Here is a 13,833-nt window from a genome sequence, read left to right as displayed (position 1 = left end):
GGACTTCATTTGCTGGAATTGAAAACTGAGAATTTTAATGGTTTATTAGGAGACTCATCACAGGTGTAAGTGAACGGGTTTGCCAGACTAACTCAATTGGCAGTGGACATAGTTTCCCATTCCATCCTGGTCCTTTTAACTAAAAGAAAAAAAAATCCCAGTTCAGCCCATTCATAAACATAGTTAAATGCTTCCTGGGTGGATTCAACATCTAAGGGAAGACCAGAATTTTCTTTAAAGACAATTTGGAGTTGATTATAATAGTCACGAACAGGTTCATCAGGCTTTTGTGTGCAAGCCTGACTTTTGTTCCAATCAACAGTTTTAGGAAAGGCTACTATACTTGCTCCCTGGAGATTTCCAGGAAGTGTTCTAGCATCTTGCCAGAGTTAGGGGTCTGTTTCTCTATTTCCCTTTCAGGATGGTCCCATTGGGCTAGTTTCATCCAGAGTTTGGCCTGGCCCTCACCTATGAGCCATGTGGACTAATTGATAGAACTCTGAGAAACTAGGTTGGCAAGTTTGAATACGTGTGTTAAATTCTTCAGCAAACCCGTGGGGGGGTCCTTCGTCACTTTAGGAAACTCTTTAACGATGGCTCAAAATTCAGCCTTAGTCTAGGGAATGTAAGAAATGTGGGGTTTATTTGGATCCTTATAGGATCCAAAGGAGACTTAGCTTTAAAGAGGTGCATTTTATTTTATTTATTGTTATTTTAAAATATATTTTAAAATGTTTATTTACTTATTTTGGAGAGGGAGGGGCAGAGAGAGAGAAAGAGAGAGAGAGAGAGAGAGAGAGAGAGAAAGGAGAATCCTAAGCAGGTTCCGTGCTGTCAGCACAGCCTGGTGTGGGGCTTGAACCCACAAACCTGAGCCGAAATCAGGAGTCGGACACTCAACCAACTGAGACACCCAGGCCCAAAGAGGCATGTTTGAATAGGTTCAGGATAGGAAGAAGCAGGCAGAGAGTCAAAGGAAAATGGAAAATCGGCAAGGGAATTGGAATGGGGAAACTGAGGATGTAGAGGAGGTGAAGGTGATACAGAAGGGAAGGAGGACGGTGGGCCTGGAGCGCGAGGTGTCTGCCGTGTGCCCTGAGACAAAGAGGACGGGGGGGAGGGGAAGGAGGCCCCAGAAGCCTTTTTGTTTATATATATGTGTGTGTGTGTGTATATATATATACACACACACATATACACACACACACACACACACACACACACACACATATATATAATTTAATTAATTTATGGAAACTGTACCCAGTGTGGGGCTTGAGCTCAGAACCCAGAGACCAAGAGTCGAAGGCTCCACTGAGCCAGCCAGGTGCCCTGAAGCCTCTTTGTCTTTAACTGTTCGTTTACCTCAGTCCAGAAAGTGTGTTTTGCAGAGGCAGTTCTGGATTCCTGATAATGTTTGGAACCTTCAGAATTCCAGTCCAGATAGACATCCCATTCAGTCATGACAGTTTTAGAGCCTGGCTATCCAGTTTAGTTTTGAGAAGCGTAAGTTTGTGGAGCTGAAAAGTTCCCCATAATGGCCACTGATGTTCTAAATTACTTTTGGTTAAGTTGGTCCATTTAAGGGGCGCCTGGGTGGCGCAGTCGGTTAAGCATCCGACTTCAGCCAGGTCACGATCTCACGGTCCATGGGTTCGAGCCCCCACGTCAGGCTCTGGGCTGACGGCTCAGAGCCTGGAGCCTGCTTCGGATTCTGTGTCTCCCTCTCTCTCTGCCCCTCCCCTGCTCGAGCTCTGTCTCTCTCTCTTTCTCAAAAATAAATACACATTAAAAAAAAAATTTAAAAAAAAAAGGTGGTCCATTTAATTAGAACTGTGCACGAGGAGGGACCATAGTTTCTATTTATTTATTTATTTATTTTATTTATTTATTATTATTCTTTTTTTAAATTTTTTTTTGGGGGGACCATAGTTTTTAAACATAAAACCAAGTGTATCCCAGAAACGGGGGATGGGCGTCCCCAGTTTTGATGCCTGGGACCCTGTTTCTTTTCTCTTTTCTTTTTTTTTTTTTTTTTTTTTTTTTTTTTTTAATGTTTATTTTTAAGAGAGAGAGATACAGTGGGCGAGCAGGGAGGGCCAGAGAGAGAGGAAGACACAGAATCTGAAGCAGAAAGCAGAAAGCAAACGTCCTACACAGCACAATTCCAAACAGAAGTCCGACCAAAGTCCAAGTGAGAACTCTGAAAGGGCAAAGCCTTAAAATAGATCCTGAATACAGCCAGGAGAGCTCACACACAAAGAGAGTGGAGCTTGAAATCCAGGAGAAAACTTGCCCTTGCACTCCAGGGTCAGCAAGAAAGCCGTGACCCGTGTTGGCTTTGGGGGCACTGGCACCTTTGTGTCCACCAGCCCCGGAGTTGTTGGGGGGGTCGCCTCTGGATCCCACTTCTGATCACCAAAAAAATGGTAACCTTAGAAATAAGAAAAGTCAGCTATTTTATCAGCAAAAATGGGCTTATTTGGGAAGAGCAGAGAAATGCAAGTTGGGACAAGCAAGCTGTGGCAAAACCAACAAAGGCAAGTCCAACAAAGGAAAGGAATGTTATGGGGAGGGGGGAGGAGGTGGAGGAGGAGGAAGTTGGGAGGGGGGTTCTGAGTGAAAGTCCACTGGAGAAAAGCCAGAGCCCAGGGGGATGAGCGTTTCTCATTGGCTGGGTTGCAGGGGTGGTCAAGTTCTCGTGGAAGACGCAAGGTACAGGGTTTTCCCTGGAGGCACTGAGCTGATCCTTCTGTTGGAATCTGTAATTGTCACTGACGCCACGTGCTGTAGCTTCCCCTTCTAGCTTCCTGACTCCACTCTGTGCCTTTTTCCTTTGTGAATGGTCACGCTGCTATCCCGCAGACAGGTGGTGGGCCTGTTGTCGCCTTCCGCCTTTGCTCAGGAGACAGCCAAGCTCGACGACTTCAGGCCAAGTCATGAATTCCTTGCGTCACTGGGGTTGCAGAGAAGCATCCTGTGAGATGCTTCCGGAAGCAGAACTGCCAGTTTGACTGTGGACTCGTGGGAGGAGGGGCAGCCCCAGGAGGAGGCTCCGGGAGAGGGACATCTGCATTCCTGTCTGGAGGGCTCTGGGTGGGGTCAGGCCCCCTGGGGAGACGGGAGTGGGGGCTGCTAAGCCTTGTGCGGAGAACTGGGTGAACTGACCACTCAGCTGCAAGATGAAGCTGCTAGTCTACACCCTCCGCCTCCACCTCCGCCTCCGTGAGCTCAGCAGGCAGGCAGCCACCTGGGAGCATCTGGGGCCCAGGAGCTCCCAGGGTCCTGGGGAGAAATGCTGGGCTTCCGTCCAGGCTGTCGAAACCAGCTCTAATCTGCCGTCTCGACCCTGTATCACTGCAAGGTAGGATGACAAGGACATTTCTGTGCCCACAGCAGCGCCTTCTTCCCGCTGGTGTCCGGCGTGCAAGGCAGACTGGGCAGCCCGCCCTGGAGCCGTGGGCCACACGACTCAGGATTTATTGTTGACGGTTCGGAGGGGCCATTGGAGCACCGGGTGTTCAGTGAACTGCTTGACTGAGCATGCCCACTAATGTGTTCATCCACGTGGAAACCTAGCATGCTTCCCTGCCGGGGCCCAGTCAAAGCCCCCCCCCCCCCCCAGGCTTTGTTGGAGGAGGTAGGCTTTCGGGATTGGTGGGCTCTGGGCTCTGGGCGGCTGGCACCTTTGAGGGAAGGAGGCAGGTGTGGAAATTGAAGCACCGCACGTGCCAACAGCTGTGCGGGTTCCTCCCTCCCTGGGCACCTGCTGCCGAGGAGTCTGGGGCCGTGGGGGCATCTGCTGTCTCCGGGGGCAGGGGCTCAAGCTGCGATTTTTGGACCAGAAGCTTACGCAGGGCAGCAGAGCTGTCCTCGCATGATGGGCTCATCTTCAGCAGCACAACGTTGTGCTGTTACCGTGGCCTTCCTATGTTTATTTCAAACTTTACAGAAACTTTGTTCGGTGAGTATATCACCCTCTACTTCGTACCAGCTTTATTTATCGAAACGTAATCCGTGTTCCATAGGACTCATCCACTGAAGGGTACAGTTTAGCCAGCAAAAATGGGTTTCTTTGGGAATAGCAGAGAATTACAACTCCAGACAAGCAAGCTTCTGTGAAACCACTGGCAAGTCTGGAGAACAGAGTAACCTTTATAGAGGGAAGGGGTGGGCGGACTGGGAGGGCTGTCCTTCGGAGCAAACTGGGAGTTGGAAGTGTAGCGGCTTCCCATTGGCTGAACTCTGACAATCTCTCCTTGGCTGGGCTGTGGCTGGAGCTGGAGGAGAGCCTTTCTGGGGCCTGCCTGTGGTCAAGCAGGAGGGGTGTGGTGGGACCTGAGGATACCTCTCCTCCTGCTGGGTCTGTGGGGTGTGAGACCTCCCCCTGCTGGCCTCCCGACTCCATTACAAACGAGGCTTATGAATTTTTTTATTTAAAAAAATTTTTTTATGTTTATTTTTTTATTTTTGAGAGAGAGAGAGAGAGAGAGACGGATTTTTTATTTAAAAATTTTTTTATGTTTATTTTTTTATTTTTGAGAGAGAGAGAGAGAGAGACGGATTTTTTATTTAAAAATTTTTTTATGTTTATTTTTTTATTTTTGAGAGAGAGAGAGAGAGAGAGAGAGAGCAGGGGAAGGGCAGAGAGAGAGGGAGACACAGAATCCAAAGCAGGCTCCAGGCCCCTAGCTGTCAGCACAGAGCCCGACGCAGGGCTCGAACCCACGCACCGTGCGATCATGACCTGACCCGAATAAATATTTTTTTATTTTTTGTTAATTCAATTTTTATTAATTTTTACACCGCCTCCATCTATTTTTCTCTCTGGGCAAGTTCGGCTCTTCTGGACATTCCAGATAAGTGGAATCATGCAATATGGTGTTTTGTACCTGGCTTCTCTCACATAGCGTGATGTTTTCATCATGCGTGTATCCATGCCTCTTTGATAATAATTCACCGTGCGGGGACATGCCACGTTTTGCACGTCCATTTGCCAGCTGATGGACCTTGCCGTGTTTCCACCTTTCGTCTATTATGCATAACGTTACTATGAATGTTCCTGTCCAAGCTGTTGTGTGGACGTGTGCGTTGATGTCTCTTGAATGTATACCTAGTGTGGCTTTATAAGACAAAGGTATTTAGTCTTTATCCCTGGGTCCTGGCACAGAGTTCCTCAGACACTTGAAATTCTTCCAGCGAGAGTGTATCTTTGGTATGCTGATGAGATGCGAGGTGGCCCGGAGCCCTTTAGATAGCTTCAGGATGGGGACTGGTGGCCAGCCTGGCGCAGGCTGCCTTACAGGGGTGGAACTTTCAGCCCCACCTCCGATCTGGGGATGGCGGTGGGGGGAGGGAGGCCTGGAGGTTGAGTTAATCACCAATGCCTCCATCGTGACCGCCATAAAGACCCGGAACAGTGGAGTTGGGAGAGCTTCCGGGTTGCCGAACACATGGAGGTGTCGGAAGGGCAGCGTGCCTGACCCCACCCCACACCTTGTGCTATGCACCTCTTCCATCTGGCTGTTCCTGAGCTGAGTCCTTTACAAGAAACCGGTAAATGTGAATAAAGCAAAGTTTGCCTGAGTCCTGTGAGCTGCTCCAGCAAATGATCCAACCGGAGGAGATTTTTGTGGGAACCCCAAAGTCTAGAGCCAGTTTGTCAGAAGTTCAGGCGGCCTGGGACTTGAGAGGGGCGTGGAAGCAGGGACAGCCTGGAGCCCTTGAACTTTGGATGGGGTCTGCGCTACCTCTGGGCTGTTAGCGTCAGAACTGCGTTGAATTGTAGGACACCCGGCTGGTGGTGCAGAAGAGAAGAACCCGCACCTTGGGGGTCAGAGGCCGTGTGAGTAGGAGTAGAGTTGCTGGGTCATGCGCTTACTCTGTTCAACTTCCGGGGTGTTTTCCAACTGGGCTGTTTCCCCCCCTCCCCCAGCAGTGCGGGGGCGGTCCACATCCCCCTCCGTGCTGGGTATTTGCCTTTTGGATTGCAGCCGCCTATCTCCTTGTGGCTTAGATTTGAATTTCTCTGATGAGTAATGATGCTGAGTGCTTATCAGCCATTTGTACAGCTTGGCTGTTTTGTTTCTTTACCTGTTTTTCATTTGGCATATTTGTCTTTCTGTTACTGAGTTGTTAAGACTTCCTTCTGTATTCTAGAGATAAGACCCTTCTCAGATACACGGTTTGCAGAGATTTTCTCCCATTCAGTCTTTTCGCTTCGGATGTTCTGTGTTTTTTTTTTTTAATTTTTTTTTAATGTTTATTTTATTTTTGAGACAGGGAGAGACAGCATGAACGGGGGAGGGTCAGAGAGAGAGGGAGACACAGAATCTGAAGGTGGCTCACGCTTTGAGCTGTCAGCACAGAGCCTGACGTGGGGCTTGAACTCACGGAGTGCGAGATCATGACCTGAGCCGAAGTCGGATGCTTAACTAACTGAGCCACCCAGGCGCCCCATGGATGTTCTGTCTTTTTTTATTTTTTCATGTTTATTGAGAGAGAGAGCACACATGCTTGTGCATGAGTCGGGGAGGGGCAGAGAGAGAGAGGGAGACAAAGAATCTCAAGCAGGCCTCATGCCATCAGCACAGAACCCGGTGCGGGGATCAACCTCACGAACCGTGAGATCATGACCTGAGCCAAAGTCACGAGCCAGACGCTCAACCGACTGAGCCACCCAGGTGTCCCTTGAAGCGCAGAAGTTTTGACATTTTCATGTAGTCTAGTTTCGGTTTTTTATTTTTTGGTTGCTTGTACTCTTATCGTCGCGCCTAAGAAACCGTTGCCAGACTCAGGGTCACAGAGCCTTACCTGTATGTTTTCTTTCAGCCTCAGCCCTTCTGTTCAGAGCTTTACCTATTTTGAATCTGTGAGGCAAGGGTCCAGCTTTGTTCTTTTGAGGTGGACCCACCCCTTCTTCCGAGGTCCCAGGACTTGTTGGGGTCCCAGGACTTGTCGGGGTCCCAGGCTGGTAAGTGCAGGGCTGAAGCCACACACCTGGCCCGCACCCCCGGGTTATCCCTGACCCTGAGGACAGAAGCAAAAGTCCACCGACGGTAAAAGTTGCGCCCTGTAGAATGTGGAGTGTTCATCACACACGTGGTTTCATTTCATGACTAGGCTGTGCTTCCTGGCGGCTGTGTGGGGTCTCAGCCTGGGTCTGTGGGTTCCCCTTCCCCTCCCTGAACACCAACCCCGCCCCCTTCCGGCCTTCCCCGCCCCCGGCAGCGTCGTGCTGTGACCAGCCTGTCCCAGGCAGGTGGCAGCCTCGTGTACAGGCCTCCCGTGCGGCAGGTCCCCGTTGGGGACCTTCCTGGGCTGTGCCAGACAGGCAGAACCCCATGGTGCCCTGAATTTCCTCCCTTAGGCTTGGGCTTGCTGTGGGGCAGGTCCAGCAGGCGTGACTGCCCATCTAGAGGGTGTTTAAGGGGCACCTGGCTGGCTCAGTCAGTTGAGCGTCCAACTTCGGCTCAGGCCATGATCTCAAAGTTTGTGAGTTTGAGTCCCACATCGGGCTCACTGCTGTCAGTGCTGAGCCTGCTTCTGATCGTCTGTCTCCTCTCTCTCTGCCCCTCCCCTGTTTGTGTCTCTCTCTATCAAAAATAAACATTAAAAAATAATAAAGGGTGTTTATGGGGCGCCTGGGTGGCTCAGTCGGTGAAACGTCTAACTTCGGCTCAGCTCATGATCTCACAGTTCGTGAGTTCGAGCCCTGCATTGGGCTCTGTGCTGACAGCTTGGAGCCTGGAGCCCGCTTCGGATTCTGTGTCTCCCTCTTTCTCTGCCCCTCCCATGCTTGCACTCTGCCTCTCTCTCAAAAGTAAATAAACATGGGGGCGCCTGGGTGGCTCAGTCAGTTGGGCGTCGGGCTTTGGCTCAGGTCATGATCTCACAGTTCGTGGGTTTGAGTCCCACGTCGGGCTCTGTGCTGACAGCTCGGAGCCTGGAGCCTGCTTCGGATTCTGTGTCTCCCTCTCTCTCTGCCCCTCCCCTGCTTGTGCTCTGTTTCTCTGTGTCTCAAAAGCAAATAAAAACATTAAAAAATTTTTTTAATTAAAAAATAATTAAAAATAAATAAATAAACATAAAAAAATAATAAAGGGTGTTTAAAAACCCTGGGAGGTGGGAAGTTGCCTGTAGCAGTCATGGCCTTGAGTGTGCCCTGTGGCCCTGTGAGACATTTAATTGGACATTGGACATAACAAGCAAATCAGAATTTTAGGGCCTTTTTTTTTTTTAAGTTTATTTATTTATTTTGAGAGAGAGAGAGAGAGAGAGAGAGAACAAGCTGGGGAGGGGCAGAGAGAGAGGGAGACAGAGGATCCAAAGCGGGCTCTGTGCTGAGAGCAGACAGCTGAGAGCAGACAGCCCGATGCAATGAGGGGCTTGAACTCATGCCCCTCATGTTTATTTATTTTTGAGAGAGTGACAGAGTGTGAGTGGGAGACAGAGAGAGGGAGACACAGAAGCCGAAGCAGGCTCCAGGCTCTGAGCTGTCAGCACAGAGGCGGACATGGGGCCTGAACTCATGAACTGCGAGATCATGACCTGAGCCAAAGTCAGATGTTTCACCGACTGAGCCACCCAGGCGCCCTAGCAAATCAGAATTTTAATCCAGTCGGGGAGATAACATCAGACTGGGAGGTTGAAGCATCGGGAGAAAGAACTGCTTTTGTAATAAAACTTATTTTCTCACCGTCTTGATGTGGAGCAAAGCCTGACCTCAGCTGACAGGGGAGCAGCCCTGTGTTCAGGGGCAAAACCTGCGTCTGAGAGCTCGCCCCGGCTCCCATCTGCACCCTGCACCCTTCAAGCTTGCTTGCTTAGCTCTGAGCCCCGCGGGGGGCACAGGAATCACCCTCATTTTACAGATAGGGTAAACCGAGTGCGGGAGTGACCAGTGGACACTGAAACCCAGGTCCCGACACCGAGTTTTCTGTACCTCATCGCCTGCCCTGACCAGGGGCAAATGCTGCTGTAAAGGGAAGGGGCAGGTGGTGGAGACAGCTCCAGCCCGCCCGCTGCCCCAGAAATGGCCTGTTGTTTACTTTGGCTTATGAATGGGTAGGATTAAAAGTCTAAGGTGTGATGTGTCTCCCAAACTCAGCACAATGCTGAGGGCGTCTCTGAGCCTTAGGGAACATGAGTGTCCTGATGTTGTGAGGTCAGGGCGTTGCTCCCTGGGTCTGGGAGAAGACCCTGAAGTCCTCGCCCCCGTAAGATTTGTCTGATGGGTCTTAGAAGAGCACCTGGTGTGAGTGCTTTGCTGTCATTCAGGGCACGGGACTGGAAAATGCTTGGGGTTTGTTTCTGATCCCTCCACCCCTGTCCTGGCCTGCCTTGGCACACCCCAGCTGGGGTCTGTAGGGGGCGTGCTGGAGACGGACCCTGCCCCTCTCTCCACCTATTGAAAGTCCCCAGGCTTCCAATTCAGTCTCTCTTCGAGCCAGCTAAATATTTCATTACCTTGTGGGCACTTAGCAGATGGAAATTGTAGCCTTGTAACTGATCAGGGTGAGCGAGCGTGGGTGGCCATCATTCTCAGTAAATGCCACACTTTTTGTGTGTGTTTTTGGCTGTGCTGGTGCTGTGTTCCCTCAGATGTGGCTTGTGTTTGGAATCCAGAGCTTTAACGGCGACACTGCTTTCCGGTGTCCTCCCGTGTCCTGGTGTCTCAGGAAACTAAGTCCTGTTTGATTGGTGCTCTGCCTCCGTTGATGACAGGCTGAGCCCACTATGTCGTGTGCCTTATGAAAGCTGAGGTGGTAACACTCACAAGCCAGCCTGAAGCTGCCTAATTGATCCCGTGGTATCTGAAACATGTTGCCAATATTCTTTTTTTTTAATTGAGCGTAGTTGTCACACTATTGTATTAGTTTCAGGTGTACAACATAGTGGATGGACATTTACATATGTGACGAAATGTTCACCCTAAGTGCCGTGACCGTCTGTTACCATACGGAGTTATTACACTATTCTTGATGATATTTGTCTCTATTTATGAGTCTGTTATCTTGTTGGTTTTTTGTTTTATTTTTTTAGATTCTACGCATAAGGAAAAGCATACAGTATTTGTATGATTTGTTTTGGTCGATTTCACTTCTTCCTTCATTTTTTTGTTCTTGTGGTATGTCACGTTGATTGATTTGTAGGATATTGAATCATCCTTGAGTCTCTGGATCAAATCCCACTCGATCGTGGTTATTGATCCTTTTTTTAAATTTTTATTCTTTTTTTTAAAGTTTGTTTTGAGAGAGAGAGAGAGTGCATGCGAGTGGGGGAGGGGAGAGAGAAGGAGAGAGAAAGAATCCCAAGCAGGCTGTGTGTTGTCAGTCTGGAGCCCGATGTGGGGCTCGAACTCACAAACCGTGAGATCTGACCTGAGCTGCGATCAAGAGTGGGACGCTCAACTGAGCCACCCAGGCGCCCCACTAAGATTCTTAATTCAATAACCAACAATTCAAACCAACGATAGGTTTTTTTACTTGATTTTTCTTTAATTGCTTCCATGCACCTACTAAATTTTACATCATTAATGCAGTAGAGAGTAGAATATAGTTAGTTAAAATTAAAGGGTACAGTTCGGTTAAAAAAAATTTTTTTTAACATTTATTTGTTTTTGAAAGACAGAGAGACAGAGCATGAGCAAGGGAGGGGCAGAGAGAGAGGGAGACACAGAATCGGAAGCAGGCTCCGGGCCCCGAGCTGTCAGCACAGGGCCCGATGCAGGGCTCGAACTCACAGACTGAGAGATCATGACCTGAGCTGAAGTTGGACGCCTAACTGACTGAGCCCCCCCAGGCACCCCGGGTAGTTAGTTTTGTAGGAAATTGCCAAACCATCTTCCAAAGCGGCCACACTGTGTTGCGTCCCCACCAGCAGTGAGAGAGGTCCTGCTGTTCCACTCCTGACAGTGGTGTCACTGCCGTGGTTCTAATTTGCAGTCCCCTGGTGGCCTGTGATGGTGCACATCTTCCCATATGCTTATTTACCGTCTGTGTGTCTTGTTTCATGAGGTGTCTGTTCATACCTTTTGCCCCTTTTCATATTGGTTGTTATCATAGAATTTTAAGAGCTCTTCATTTATTTTGGATACAAGTCCTTCATCAGATACGTGTTTTGTAAACGTTTCCTCCCAGTCCGTGGCTTGCCTCTTACTCTTTTTTTTAAGTTTTTAAAAATTATTATTATTATGTTTTTATTTTTGAGAGAGAGAGACAGGGCGAGCGGGTGAGGGGCAGAGAGAGAGGGAGACCGAGGATCAGAAGCAGGCTTCAAGCTGACAGCAGAGAGCCTGATGCGTCGCTCGACCTTTGTCAGCTTCCAGATGCCTTTGGAAGCTGAACAGAAGGGTTGCCACTTAATTCCAGAGAAATGCACACCAGACGCAACCTCGCCCATGCCCAGGGCCCCCTGAGCTAGCTGGACTTTGTTTAGTATCAGAAACACTGTGGCTGCAGCCTGCCATGTCCAGCTGTGTGTGGTTTTCTTTGGGCTACATTCCCAGAGCGCTCTTCCTCGGCCAAGTGAGTCTTTGGAGGTCCGGCCAACGCAGAAAGTTCTGGAAGTGGAGGGATGGGCCTGTTTCTCCACAGCTGTCTGCAAACAGGTGTAACAGCTTTATCGTGATACAACTCATGTCCTGTAAGTTCATTTACTCTTGAGGACAGTTTAGTGTTTTCTGGTATATTCACCAGGTTGTACAACCATCACAGTTCTTGAATTCCAGAACATTTTATTCACCCCCAAAATAAACGCTGTGCCTGTTAGCTGTCACTCCCCATTCACCTCTCCCAGGCCCCGGCAACCACCAGTCTGGATTTGCCTGTTCTGGACGTTTCCTGTGAATAGAATCAGGCCTTTTGTGACTGGCTTCTTGTGCTCAGCAGCACTCGTTCAAGATTCTTCCATGTGGTAGTATACATTCCTACTTGATTCCTTCTTAGAGTCAAATCATATCCCATTGCTTGGAGAGACCACTTCTTATTTATCCGTTCATCTGTGATGGGCATCTGGGTCCTTCCCACCTTTTTTGGCTACGACGAATAATGTTGCTGTGAACCTTTCCGGATGTCTGGTTGTATCGTTTAAAAGAGTTCTTGGTTGGGGCGCCTGGGTGGCTCAGTCGGTTGAGTGTCCGACTTTGGCTCGGGTCATGATCTCACAGTTCGTGAGTTCGAGCCCCGCGTCAGGCTCTGTGCTGACAGCTCAGAGCCTGGAGCCTGCTTCGGATTCTGTCTCCTCCTCTCTCTGCCTCTCCCCTGCTCATGCTCTGTCTCTCTCTGTCTGTCAATAATAAATAAACGTTAAAAATTTTTTTTAAAAATAGTTCTTGGTTAATTTAGGACATGAGGAACCACCTCATGGTTATTTAACTTTGAAATTATTTACTCATAAGGCTGACAACAAACGATTCCTTTCTGTGGAAAGGTCTGTTAATGGCTCGGTCGGCGTGGCCGTGGAGGCCTGCGGAGGTGAGGTATGGTCCTTGCTGATTTGACTGAGCCATGGTGGACTTTTAGATATTTCACTTGGTTGTGTCATTTAAAAAAAATTTTTTTTATGTTTATTTTTAAGAGAGAGAGAGACAGAGAGTGAGACAGCATGAGCAGGGGAGGGACAGAGAGAGAGGGAGACACAGAACCCGAAGCAGGCTCCAGGCCCCAGGCGGTCAGCACAGAGCCCAACGCGGGGCTCAAAGTCACAGAGTAAGAGATTCTGACCTGAGCCGAAGTTGGACGCCCAACCGACTGAGCCACCCAGGTGCCTCTGGTTGTGTCACTTCCTGCAGATTTCCCTCATTCCCTTTCTGTGTTTTTTTGTTTTTTGTTTTTTGGTTTTTTTTTGTTTGTTTTTAAAATCTTGTTCTTCTGGTTTAGGTTGTATCCCTGTATCCAGATGTTAAGTAATTGATCGTGCCTGTCATTAGTGGGTCATTCCGAGTCTGAAAACTGTCTTCCCTCTAATGGTGACAATAGGGTCTTAACTCAGCGGCTTGTTTCAAAGCGTTTCCCGGTCGTGGATTTGGGTGCCTCTTCCTGCATGACCAGCCCCGCGTCACAGCACCGTGTGCTCCGTCAGCCCAGCCCAGCCCAGCGCGGGCTGACTTCTCGATCCCAGATCCCTCGTTCAGGTGCCCGCTGGTTGCAGGACCCCCCGTGTGCTCCCGTGAGGACTGTTTCTCTTGTGTATCTTCACGATCTTTCCATAACTGAGAACGAACCTGGTGGGGCAAGTCGTGCCCGGTTCTCATCTGCATGTGCGTCGTCAACTGCGTCACCTGGGTGGTGTTTCGATGGTAGGTCCGCAGCGTGCAGGAGGGTGCGCCTCCCTTGGCCCCGGGCCCGGCCCCCTCCCAGGACGCCATCGTGAAGGTGCCGAGCGCCCAGTCCCCCAGGTCTACCTGATGTGGGCCTGGGCAAGCCTCCGGCCTTCTGTGTGCCTGATTTCCTCACAGGTAAAAGTTGGGGCCTGAAGTGGGTAGTTTCCAGCGACTCTTTCGACTCAATTTCCCGTGATTGTAAGGGATTTGAAAAGGTCATGGGAGCGATGGGGTGGCCACCCGTCGCCTGGCGTGGGCAGTGTGCCCAGCACACCCAGGGTTGGGACCAAGGGGGAGAGAAGCCAGCGTTGCTTAGGGAGGCTGCGATGCCTGCATTGAGGAATGGGGCCAAGTCCAAAGGGCGTAGCGTCCGGGCCGAGGCCCCCCTCTGGTCCCATCTGGCCACAGCTCCAGAAGGGGCTAACAGAGACCATGCTTCTGCTTCGGCGAGGTGTGTCCCTAAAAGTGTTCAGGAAAGGAGCTGACGAGGCCTGTCTTAGGGAGAAAGC

At 49.8% G+C, this 13,833-nt stretch overlaps 1 protein-coding gene across 2 annotated transcripts in view; it reads left to right on the top strand.

The window, feature by feature from the left end:
• Positions 1 to 13,833, top strand: part of ACOT7 (acyl-CoA thioesterase 7) — a 100,733-nt gene that overhangs the window by 12,034 nt on the left and 74,866 nt on the right. Inside the window, exon 1 of one of the 2 annotated variants that reach the window (XM_030326726.1) lies at positions 3,020 to 3,364. The exons of the other annotated variant lie outside the window; for it this stretch is intronic. Within the exon in view, the coding sequence (XP_030182586.1) occupies positions 3,183 to 3,364 (182 nt within the window). The 5' untranslated portion in view covers positions 3,020 to 3,182. Of the gene's footprint in view, positions 1 to 3,019; positions 3,365 to 13,833 lie in introns of those variants that run through there. 2 annotated transcript variants of the gene reach the window in all.

This window comes from Lynx canadensis, chromosome C1 (assembly GCF_007474595.2).
Source record: "Lynx canadensis isolate LIC74 chromosome C1, mLynCan4.pri.v2, whole genome shotgun sequence".
NCBI classification, from domain to species: domain Eukaryota; kingdom Metazoa; phylum Chordata; class Mammalia; order Carnivora; family Felidae; genus Lynx; species Lynx canadensis.
This window is presented reverse-complemented; position numbering and strand designations above follow the sequence as displayed.